This window comes from Vitis vinifera, chromosome 1, assembly GCF_030704535.1.
Source record: "Vitis vinifera cultivar Pinot Noir 40024 chromosome 1, ASM3070453v1".
Classification (NCBI taxonomy): domain Eukaryota; kingdom Viridiplantae; phylum Streptophyta; class Magnoliopsida; order Vitales; family Vitaceae; genus Vitis; species Vitis vinifera.
Window position 1 is genome coordinate 8295048 of NC_081805.1, and position 12341 is coordinate 8307388.

At 35.5% G+C, this 12341-nt stretch overlaps 2 protein-coding genes across 2 annotated transcripts; both read right to left on the minus strand.

Annotated features, from left to right (window-relative positions):
• Positions 1–4849: 4849 nt before the first annotated feature.
• LOC109122684 (probable nucleoredoxin 1) lies at positions 4850–9380 on the minus strand. Its single transcript, XM_019220218.2, has 4 exons — positions 9056–9380; positions 6565–7044; positions 5956–6435; positions 4850–5739 (listed from the first exon to the last, which is right to left on the minus strand). The coding sequence occupies exons 1-4, from the start codon at positions 9269–9271 to the stop codon at positions 5080–5082; spliced, it is 1836 nt and encodes a 611-aa protein (XP_019075763.2). The 5' UTR covers positions 9272–9380; the 3' UTR covers positions 4850–5079.
• A 142-nt stretch (positions 9381–9522) lies between these two features.
• On the minus strand, positions 9523–10983 carry LOC100854022 (glucan endo-1,3-beta-glucosidase-like). The gene is made up of 2 exons (XM_003631223.4): positions 10850–10983; positions 9523–10565 (listed from the first exon to the last, which is right to left on the minus strand). Exons 1-2 carry the CDS (start codon positions 10902–10904, stop codon positions 9604–9606), a joined length of 1017 nt encoding a protein of 338 aa, XP_003631271.3. The 5' UTR covers positions 10905–10983; the 3' UTR covers positions 9523–9603.
• Positions 10984–12341: the final 1358 nt, after the last annotated feature.

Genomic DNA, 12341 nt, shown 5'->3' on the forward strand with positions numbered 1-12341 from the left:
CTAATCCAAATTATGGTAATCACCCTAGAGGGGGGTAAATAGGGTGATGGTCTATTTTTCACAAATTTAAACTATGCAAAAATAAGAGATAATTATATGCAAATATATAATAAACAAAATAAACACAATTGCATATAATTTAAAAGAGTTAGGGAAGAGAGAGTGTAAACACGAGAGTTTATAGTGGTTCGACACTTTCTTGCCTACGTCTACTCTCCTCAACCTTCTTACCGAGTGAGAGTTCCACTATCTTGAAGCTTCAACCAAGCTTCCAATCTCTTTACAATTGGATTATGGTTCCAACTCACCATCTTGGACTTTTGGCTCCAAGCACCCTTTACACTTCTCAAGAGTTATCTCACTCTTGAACAACCTCTCAAGTGATACCCCTCACTTGAGAAAATTCCTCTCAAAGATATACAAAGATTGATCTCACAAAAATCCTAGTAATAGAACTTTAGGTTCAAAGATATAAGAAAAACTAGGATTGAATGGTGTACTAAAGATATGTAAGTTATGAAACAATGGTGCACTAAAAAAAACTCTTCCAATGCTCAAATAAATTCAAGAATGATTTGGGAAGGTTAAGCTCTTGAAACAATGAAGTTTGGAGCCTTTTTATAAAAGAAAAAAGTCAAACTAGCCATTGGGGGTTCGACCGGTCGAGCTAGGGGTCGACCGGTTGACTAGCCGTTAGGAAAAGTGATCGTTGGGCCTCAACCAGACCTCGACCTGACCTTAACCGGACCTCGACCGAACCTCGACCGGACCTCAACTGGACCTCAACCGATTGAGGTTCAACCTTGATCGGGAAGAGAAGGCTATTGGGAGAGAGAGAAACTTTTTGGCCTCCCTCAACCGGTTCTCGACCGGACGGGCACAATCGGTCGACCGATTGAACCATTTTTTTGGCTCAAGACTCAACCTTTTTCAACTTAAAACCTTTTAACACAAATTTGAAAATAATTTAACACAAGGTTTTAGTTGAAAACATGAAATCATCCAATTCTTAAGATATTTAAAACAATATTACTCTTGGATGATTTTGGTGCATAAAAAAAGAATGAAATGCATGAAAGTCCTAGTGCACCAAGAACCTTACAAAGAGATCTTAAGAAGCTTTGGTCTTGAAAAACTCTTGTCTTTGAGGTGGTCTTCTTTTGCATGATTTCTCCTTGGCTTGATTTGTCTTTGGATTGCCACTTTGGAAGTCGTCTTGCCTAATCACACTTGAAATATGATCATTAGTTCTAAACCTTGTTTTGTTATCATCAAAATCAAGATTAACCAAACCTTGGTTTCACGCTTCTAATTACATTTTTATGAGTTTTTTCTTATATTTCCATGAATTTTGATCAATTTTAGGTCTACTAATATTTTATTCCAAAATATCCGCCGATATAACTCCAATATTTCCAATATATCCAATATATCCGTAAAATTGAAGTACCAATATATCTATGATTATTGATATTTTCATCCTTGGGCGAGTCATGACATTGACTACCAGGTAATCAAGACTTCACTAAGTTATTATGTTGCATGAGTTCTTAACCTTAAGAGAATATTGAGCTAGTGTTGAGGCCTTCATATAACTTTAACATACAGGTGAGAACCTAAGGTGGTCATATATTCCTTGTGGATTAGGTCACCATTGATCAAGGTAGGTGACAACATGTATTCTTAAGATAAGCACCATGATATCTCATAGGTTTGAGACAGTGTGTCTCTTTATGTAATCTTAAAGACTTATGATTATGAAATTTGTAGCCACAATAATTCTTTAAGTGAAATTTGACATGCTCTTGTGAGCCAGCGTGTGTCAATTGACCACATAATAGGAGGATCTAAGATTTAAGAATGGTAGATGTAATCTTAAGAGGTTGATTACATTTATCTCATTAGATTACATACATTAGTTTATGAAGAGTTTATATACAACCATAATTAGTAGGTCATGAGCCCAAGTTTTCTATCTAGATCTAATATTATAGGATATTGGAGTACAGTTGATTCTCTATAGTGAGATACTAAGTCAACTTTAGAATTGGATTATGAATGAGCTAGTACTTTTCTATGGATTCTAATGGTCCTCTCTTAAGTTCATATTCTTTGGTGGCACATTATTTGAGGGATATTTTAGTTCTTTTTACTCATATGTTTACTAAAGACATTTTAGTAAATATTCAAGTTGACGTAAAAGCTTATAAATTGTTTTTTTTATTGTGTTAATTAATTAATTGAAGCTTAAATTGAGTTAATTAATTAACTAAGACCCAATAGGTTAGATTGAGTGGTCCAAGTCCAAAATGGGCTCTAGTAACTTAAGCCCACAAGCAAACTTATATAAACCTCCTTAAGGGTTTAGAACTTAAGAGTTTTGTCATTCAATTTTCAAGAGAGAGGAACCTTGACCTCCATCTTTATAAAGAGGATTGTACCATCCTCACATGCCAATATCTATAACATAGAGTGACTAGGAGAAAGATTACAATGTTTTTGAGATTCACACTACCTTCTTCACCAATTGGAATTGATTTGGGAACATCCAAATCACATGTATTATTTTTAAGCGCCTAGATTTAAGGTTCAAATTTGTGAACGCTTTTGTTACATTGATCTGGAGATCCCAAGGATAGTCTTACATGGATCCATATGATTCAAAATTTGGAATGAAGTAATCCAAATATTTCAATAGTGATTGACTTGCTAGCCTTAACATGAGATTGAGGTATTCACTAAGGAGCATAGAGTCTTGCAATGAGGACGTGAAGGATTGCGTAAGTTCTTAAGAGCATTTAGATTAGGTAATTTTGTGTACAATTCCTCAAGAGCATAGACCCATGATTTTTGTTTTACATCTAAGGCATTTCAAGAAAACTCCATTACATGTGTTCTTATGTATGATTTATTTTCTATCTTCATTATAAAAATTATTGAAATTATTAAGATGTAGATAAAAATTAAAATTTGGATTAAATTTCTTGGATTACCTATTCACCCCTTTTCCTCTTCCCTTTTAGGCAATTTTGCATATTTAAAAACAAATTTTCATGTGGTATCAAAGTAGGTTAAAATAATTAAATGTTTTTCAATTCCTATTGCCTAAGTCTTGAGGTAGGGAACCACAAACAATTGGAATATCTATCTATTATCTTTCATTCTTTGATGGGAGCAACCACCCTAAAGAGAAAGTACTATTTTTTTTTTTTGAAAGAGTTTGGAAGTGAAATATGGGTGGTTACCCCTAATTTCTAGATTAGGATGGTAGGTCAAGAGATAATATAAAGCCCAAGCAAGAATGGGATAAAATAGACAATGAGGGTAGTAAAAGTGTAAAACTACTACAAAAACCCTTTATTGCATTTTCAATGGTGTGAGTATTGATAGGTTTAGTAGGATCACAACATGTAAATATGCTAAAAAGACTTGGAATATTTTAGCAGTTACTCATGAGAGTATTTCCATAGTGACGCTGTCTAAGTTACAAATGTTTACTACTAAATTTGAAAATATGAAAATAAATAAAGATAAATCCTTTTCTGAGTTCTCTACTAAACTCAATGACATTGTTAGTGTTTTTTTTTTGTTTTTTTTTTTAAATTTTTTATGAGAGTGGATTGAGTTAGTGTATTCACCATAAACTTTTGGCATTTAAGATAAAATATTCATAGTCAAAGACTTTCAAATAATTAATATTGGGTTTCTTGATTTTCCATAATTCATAGAGGGTTTTCTTTAGAATAAGTTTCATTAAAACTCAATTTAGAACTTAGTAGCTTTAACCTAAAAATACTTTGGTACATCAATTTAATTAAGCATAATTCAAGTCTTTTTTTTTTTACGTTCTATTTTTCCTTTCAACTATTCTATATTTTTTAAAGATTCTAGGAGTTGTAAAATTATGGTGATTAAAATGGCAATCACCATTCAGAAATAAAAACCATATTCTTGATTAGAATCCTAATTTTGTTGAAGCCATTCGGAAATGCGAATGTTTGGCATCAAAAAATGATTTAATGATGATGGAAATGGTAATTGGAATGAAAATTACCAAGAAAGAAATGGTTGATCATTCATTATATGAGAAGTAAAAAATTCTTTCACAGGAAGCCATCTGTCATATGCATTTGATGTAAATGTAATCTCGTAAATTATTATATTATTTTACCCGATTTTTTAATGTTTATCATCTTACGAAAGAACATGGGTAAATTTTTTTTTTTTTTAAATTTCAATTTTTTATACATGATTAATAATTGTCAAGTTAATGGATAACATTTTATTTTATTAATTTAAATCATATTATATTAATGTTATTGATTATAATTAAGAGATATTTGTTTTACTTACCGGTAGATGAATGCTCCAACCGTCCTTGAGACACAAGGATGATAGAGGGTAGGTGACCTTTATTATGACTTTACCCTAATTATTTAAATCAATTATGTCTTTCAATAGAAGCAAAAGAAAAGATTTTATATATAGATAAACATTGTTTATTTTTAATTATTAATTTATTCTCTTTTTTTCTTTAATTAACGTGTTTGTTTTTTTATTGAATAAAAAAAATAAAAATATTTGATTTTTATTATTCAGTTAAAAGTATTCGAATGATATCAACCAAGATAAAAGTGAACTAATTTCACTTCTCATAAAGGGAAGAGAAAAAAGATACCTCAGATCAGTTTTCCTTGATGGGAAGAAAATTGTCGCTACTCGTAAGGAAGGACCACAGGTACAAAGAAAGACCCAGGAGCCATATCCTAATCCTTTTGCTTTTATATTTTAATTTTTTTCATCTTCCCTTGGTTGCAGTCAAGAATTTGATATATTTCTGCCCAACACATCGAGTTAAACAAGCCATGAAGCAGACCACTGACATGGCTATTCAAGTACCATTTCCTCCTGAGCGAATAGAAAACAAGGTATGAGTCATAAATACATTTCTAGTAACACGGCAGGAGATACTTGCTTAGTGGTGTGCTAAGCTTAATTATGGCCTCCTACATATGCAGTCCTGTTACATGCATCACTAGGAAAATCAACCGTAGCTGCAACCTCTAAAGGTTGGGCCTCTCAAGCTTTGAAACAGACTTTCCCGTCGCATATCCATCCTTCTTCTGGTTTTTCCTCATCCATTGCATCATCTTCAGTTCCTTTGCCGTCTTCCAAAGCACACTTTGGATGGAGATCAAAGTCACATTCTTCACAACTGAAAGCCCACGCATGTCCTTCCTCATCACACCCGTCGCACTTATAAATCTGATGTTGAGTGAGCGCAAGCTCGTGCTCCTCATGAAGAGCATGGCTCAGCTTATCAGGCCACCCCTTTGCCATCTCATATTGTGCCTCTATCTCCTGTAAACGTTCATCAGTGAAAGGATAGGCATCGGCCCCATGATCGGCTACAAGGTCTCTGGCTTGTGTTGTAATAGTCCGGCCAGTTGGTCCAATGGCCACAACCTTGGGGATGCCCTGGACCTTGAACATCTTGCTTAAAGATTCCTTCCTCTCATCGCCAAAGGGAAGTGCCAGCCATGGCATTTCAGAAAAGAAATCATCAAAGGAGGTCTGGTCCCTATCGCTAGAGATGAAAATCACTTCAAAACCACTGTCCTTGGCCTTAATCTTGTGATATGCGTCAGTAAGTTTTGGCAGAAAAGCACGGCATGGAGAGCACCAATGTGCTGAGAAATATAGGAGGATGTTCTTACCCACAAGATCAGACACTGGAACCTGAAACAGGAATAGTATTTCATTGATCACAAAATTAAAAAGGGGTGGGGCGAGGGGAGAAAGGCGGCAGGGGAAGGGATGAAAGCCTCGTTAACAATGCTACCCTGTTCACACATTTAGTGATGAACCCCGTGCTTGAGTGCCAAGATTATGGAATTAAATAAATAATAGGCTAAACATAGAGCTATCAGCATCCAACACTACTGGAAATCTTACCTTGACCCCATGTTTCCCAATCAAATAATCTCGATTCCCTGAAACCAAAATTGACTCTAGAGTCTGTGCTTCCTGTTTTGCCTTCTCTATCTCCTCAAGCTCTGCAAACTTTGCAGGGGTAAAAGGGTATGCCTGAATCCCATACTCTTCAATGGCTTCTACAACATTGGAATGGAGTGTTTTTCCATCTGGCCCAATCATAACCAAAGTGGGTACTGTCGAGAGTTCAAAGTACCTAGCCAGCTTCCTACAGCTCTCATCCTTGAAGGGCAATGCAAAACAAGGCATGCTTCCAAATCCTTCATTGAATGATTCTTCATCATCATCAAATGATATCAAGACAATTTCAAAGCTCTCCCCCATTGCTTTCACCTTAGCATAAACATCCACTAGTTTTGAAGTAAAATCAACACATAATTTGTACGAAGATAATGAGAAATAAAGCCCCACCAACCTCCCTTCAAGCTTAGAGATAGGTACCTTGCATTCATATTGTCACAAAACAAATTTAGATTAAAGGCAAAACATTCCATTTCAAGTTAAAGTCCACAAAAATGAGAAACAATTATAACTTGATTATGCGATAAAAAGCATTGCCACTGAACTTACTTTCATTCCATTGGCTGAAATTACGAAATCACGTGAGTCGGAGACTAAGATGGATCTCAAGGACTGTTCCCTCTTGGCCACTTCCTCCTGCTCTTTTAATTCTTTAATCCTCTCTGAAGTAAAAGGAAAACCTTCCACTCCATACTCTCGTATAATCTCAACCCCACTATCAGTCAAAACCTTCCCATTTTCACCAATGATCACAAGGTGTGGAATACCACTCACCCTAAATAGTTCATCCAAATGATCGCGTGTATCTGAATCAGAAAATGGTATTGCAAGCCATGGCATCTCAGAGAAATACTCCTTGAACATCTCATCATCCTCGTCAGCTGAAACAAAGGTGATCTCAAAATCACCTTTCAAGGAGAGGCCATTGTACACCTCTACTAACTCTGGGGTGAATCGTCGACATGGGCCACACCATGATGCTGAAAAATATAACCCAATCTTCTTTCCCCTCAAACTGGTAATCTTAACCTGTAAAGTTCAGAATTTAACAGATGAGTTCCCATTTAGATCAACCCAAAAAATAAGCACATTTCCACAAATATAGCCATCTGGTCAATGAAACATTTTCCTGCTTAAGACAGCTACATAAAAGTCATCTAGTTCATCTGAGAGTATATTTGCCAAAAAGTGCAGGTTCACATACTTAAATGTAACCATTAAAATTTCAAGACAGTAAATTCTCACAGTTCAAAGCTACTTTTCCTGCAATCAACCCACATTCAGACACAATTATCATATGATCTACACTAGTTAATAGGCAAATTAAGCCACATGTACATAGAAGTTGCCTGCATCACCAAATTAATCACCTAATATTTGCTATCTGAATGGCTCAAACATTTTAATCATCAGTCTGAATGTCTTTATTCTCCAGATTTTGCCGAGTTTCCAATCATTGGTAAGGAAAACATTAGAACCCAAATTTAATAAACTCTTCTGAAAGTTCCAAATTTCACTGGATTCTAAAGAAACAGGGGAATTAGTTGTCTACCAAATCTACATTAATCCCATTTTAGAGCGGCTTTTCTGTCTCCAAACCCACCTCCTAGCCAACCTCTTGAAATCCACCTGCTAGTTGCAGAATCTAAAAACCATTCCAGTGCAGTGGTCTTGTTATCATTTCATTTATTCCATTGTTGAACTGATGAAAAAAATCAACAGGGCATACAAAAGTCCATTATCAAACTTAAATTTTCTACCCTATTTTTAATGGGAAATAGGTAGGGGTCGGCATGGTTCGTTCAGGTTGGTTCTTAACAAACCCAAGGACTAAACCACGTAGAACAATTTTGATAAAATTAGAAGTAGAACCAATTTAGTCATTGAACAAACCTGACTTGCTATAGCATCAGTTCATTTTGATTCATACAGTTTGAGACACACATGTTTTTTGGAAAAACTGCAGTGAAAGAAACCCGTTTCCCATGTCAAACGACCAACTACAAGGTGTAGAATAAAATCTAGAAACATGATAATCCAACCTAAAATATTACAATACAATCTAAAAATATGATAATCCAAACTGAAAATATTTCAATAAATATTCATCATCCAAAAAATCTGTTATTGACGTTGAGAGAAAACTGGGAAAGAAGAGGAAACAAGTGAATTAAGGTAAGCTTTAAGAGGGGAGGGGGTGGTGAGGTAGGTAACTTTTTATGGTTCAGATCAACTCGGTTTAGACGGACCAATGATTTTTTACCTGCAAACAAAACTGATCATTTTGGATTTTTCATAAAATTGAATCAATAAGTTTCAAAAAGAAAAAATTGAAAATACCAGCGTAAATCAATTCGGTTAGGTAAGGCTGGTTCCTTCAGGGGATCAGCTTGGTGGGTTTTTCGCCCAGCCCCAGAAATAGGCCCGAATCTCCCACTTTTTTTCAAAACAAGAAATCAATAAATAAATGACTATGGATGAGAGTCATGTGAGAAGTAAAAATTTTCTTACTTCAATCATAGGCTCATAGCAAGCCTATTTCTAAACTATCCACCCCACCAAAAATCACACAAAGCACTTTTTAGTTGCAATTGCAATGAACTCATAAAGCTTAACAATATCCTTAGTCAACTAAAAATAAGGTAATTCTATCAGTTTTCTTACATTTACCCTACGTTTGCTTCTTGTAAAAAGACGGAAGAGAGAGAAAATTTTAAATGTTATGATTTATATTCTATCCTTCGTTTCCTCTCTGGAACCAGGAAGAGCACAATCCAGCGAAAAACAATTCTATCCGTTTGGTTGCCAAGAAACCAGAAGAAGCGAAAAACGAAGTTCCATCCACCCAAAAACCCAATTCAACTAACCCATATAGTTTGATTAGATTCAGGTGAGTAGAACATTTTCTGTTTCTTAGATTCCCTCAATAACAAAAGCAATAATCACAGAACATTTAGTCAGAATTTCAATTCATTACATCTTCCCAGCAACACAGAAGCATACGAGAGAGGAGGAATGACAGAACAGAGAGATGGTTTACCTGATTGCCATTGTTGCGTATAAGGTAGTCCCTGTTGGGGGAAGAGAGGACGGAAACGACATCATGAACTGCAGACCCATCCTCACAGTCCATATTGCGATTACAATCAGAGTAGCTGTGGAAGATAAAATCGAGGAATTGGGGTTCCGTGGGAACAGAGGAATCGTATTTATAAGTGGGAGTGGAGTGTGAAGTTGATATCCCCACTTTTATCATAATTTGCTTGGTGATTAAGAAAAGTTGATGTCCTGTGCGTTGAACCAACGCCCAACCTAGATTCTCGATCCTTTATTACTGTAGAGCACACATGACCAAGGAGATAAAAGCTATAAAGATGAACTGACATGAGCGCCATATAAGACTGGCATCGTCCTCATATAATGTATGTACGCCACATCATTCCCCTGACCCCCATTTTATTTTATATTTAATTTGTGGACTAAGGTAAGCATTTATGCTCTGAATGAAAAATAAAAAGGCAAGTAGTATAATGTAAGCTTCTCAACTGGACAAAATTAAAATAAAACCAGGCGATACATAATATCAATTCAATTGAAACTTAGGTCATAAGCCTTGGCACCATCAAGTCCAAAGATCCCAAAGTGCCTCTCATACTCATCCCCGCTCTTGAGGTTCTCATCAAACAGGTCAAACACGAACACTTCAACCCCAACCCCAGGCCTTTTAGGCGTTCCAACCGAGTTCCGTGCCCGTCTAATCACATTGTTGTTATAAGCCAACGCATTCTCCGGCGTTGCCGCGTCACCCCCGTCCCTCGGCCACCCTGTCTCCGCCACCACTACCGCCACTCCGCCGAATCCTTCTCTTTCCATGGCCCAAACGAAAGCGTCCACCGATGCGTCGAACAGGTTTGTGTATGTCAATGCGCCATCTTGAACTGTAGTTCCCGATCCGAATAGTGCGTAGTCCAAGGATATGTACTGTTTGTTCCTGATGTAGCTGATGTACGGATACACGTTCAACAGGAACGGTGATCCGTGGTCCTCCAGGAACTGGAGGTACGGGACCATGACGGATCGGAGGTAGGGATCGAAGGTTCCGGTAGAGGGAGGGGACGAACTGGAGAGTACGGACGCTGCGTGTGGCGACGACACCTTTATTTTGTCTGCCAAACCTAGGATTTGGAGAGCTTGGTAGAGGCTGATGATGGAAGGAAGTACGTAGGGAGTGTAGAACGGATCCTTAAGGAAGACCTCGTTGCCGACGGCGATGTACCTGACTTGATCGGAGGAAACATATGCGAAAATGTTGGATTGAAGCCAGTCCAGCGAGACATTGACGGTGCCGGTTGCCAGAGAAGGGAGGACTTCATTGGGAACTCCGATCATGAGCTGAATTCCGGTACCGGAGAACGGTTTTAGAGTGTCTGGATCGGCGTTGAAGAGCCGAATATTGGAAATTCCGTTGGATTTGAGGAGATTGACGACATTGGACGCCGGTGGGAGGTTGTTGGCGACGATACCGTAACAAATGCCGACGGGTGCAGCAGCTGGGGCAACAGCGGAAAGAGAATTTAAAAATCAATAAACGCAGCCACTCTTGGTTTCTGAGAGAATATGAAAAAAATGTAGAACTTGAGTATTCATTAATTGTTAGATAATTCATCTCAGGCCATAACCGTAAGTATTTTATCAATGAGAAAGCAAAACAATGGAAACAAAAGATTCAAAATCTCTTTGTATTATTCTCTGCCATTTTCTTAGCAACTCAAAACCTAATCATACATTAGCATAGGTAATCAAGGAAAGTTAATTTTGCTTGTAGTTTAGAAACCTGTAGAATGTAGGAGAAGCAAAAAGACAGAGAAGAGGAAAGGTTGAATCCCCATTTGTTTCGTTGGGTGTCTGCGTCTCTGTTCGTATGATTCTTCAGTTAGACTTATTATTGGAATTGGATTTGTTGGTTTGAATTTGGTTTGAAGTGTGTTGTTATTTAGGTTGATGTCGTGTATTGGTTTGGTTTTGTCAATACGGAGCTTTTGCATTTTGACCCGGTTTATTTGGATTTGGGACAGCAAAACTACGCCTCACCGGTCACATCTCACACCCTTTTCTTCTCTCTTCACGTGTAAGTTTTGTTCTGTTTCTTTTTCTTATTCTTTCCGATCGTTCCAGGAATTTGTGAGAAAATGCTATTCAAATAATGATTCTATTTTTTTAATATTAATTTTTTAGCATCGGATTATGTGACAAAATTTCCCAAAAAGAAAAAAATCAAATCAAGTTGGAATATGGATGTAGCTTGGTTGGAATCGCCCAACCTGAAAACAACCCAATTCTTTTAGTTAGTTTAAACAATTGATCATATTTAAATTTATTCAACAATTAACGATATATTTTTTTTTGTCTGAATAAGGAAAGTCAAAATATTTATTTATTTTTTTAAAATTAAAAATAACTTATTAATATTATTAATATAATTAAAATGAATTTATTATCAATAACTTTAATTCAATTTATATTAATTAGTATAAACAAATTACTTATTACTTTTAATTGCATAAAAAAATAAAATATTTTGATTTTTTCTATTCAAAAAAAAAAAAAACAAGTACTACCTAAGTTTATGTTAAGTTAAATCAATCAAAGTCTAACCTTAATATCATTTAATAATTTAATAATTTTATAATTTTATAATTTTATAATTTGTACTATTATGAATTTACTTATTGTTTGTGAAATAAGATTAGAAAAAAAACATTATGATGGGCTTAACCAACCTCCAACCCAATTTAAACTGGACCTATACAGCCCAACTGAGTTGAACTTATAAACGAATTGAAAAATTAAGGCCCAGTTAAACACCTAGAGCAGCAAAGCTAGAGGTTTGATCTTGGGTTAAGCATTTTTAAGTTCAGACATGAATCTAAATTGTCCACTTATAGCCCAGTTAAACTAGATTTATAGGACTTTATTTGTCTTGCTACATAACGATTAAAGAATTAAGAAATACATAAGATTTTAAATAGTTAATTTTTTTTTTCTTTAAACATTTTAAATAAAATTCAAACTGCTTGTATTTTTCTCTTTCTAACTACCAAGATGATAACAAAATAAAAATAAAAGGGAAAGAAGGATAGGTGAGGAAGAGCAAGGATGAAAATATCGGTAATCACGGATATATCGGTGAATATTTTGACATTAAATATCGGTAGATTTAAAATTGACCAAAACTTATAAAACTATAAAAATAAAACTTTTAGAAATGAAATTAAAAGTATAAAAGACATTTTAAAGTTATTTGGTTGAATAAATTAATGTATATA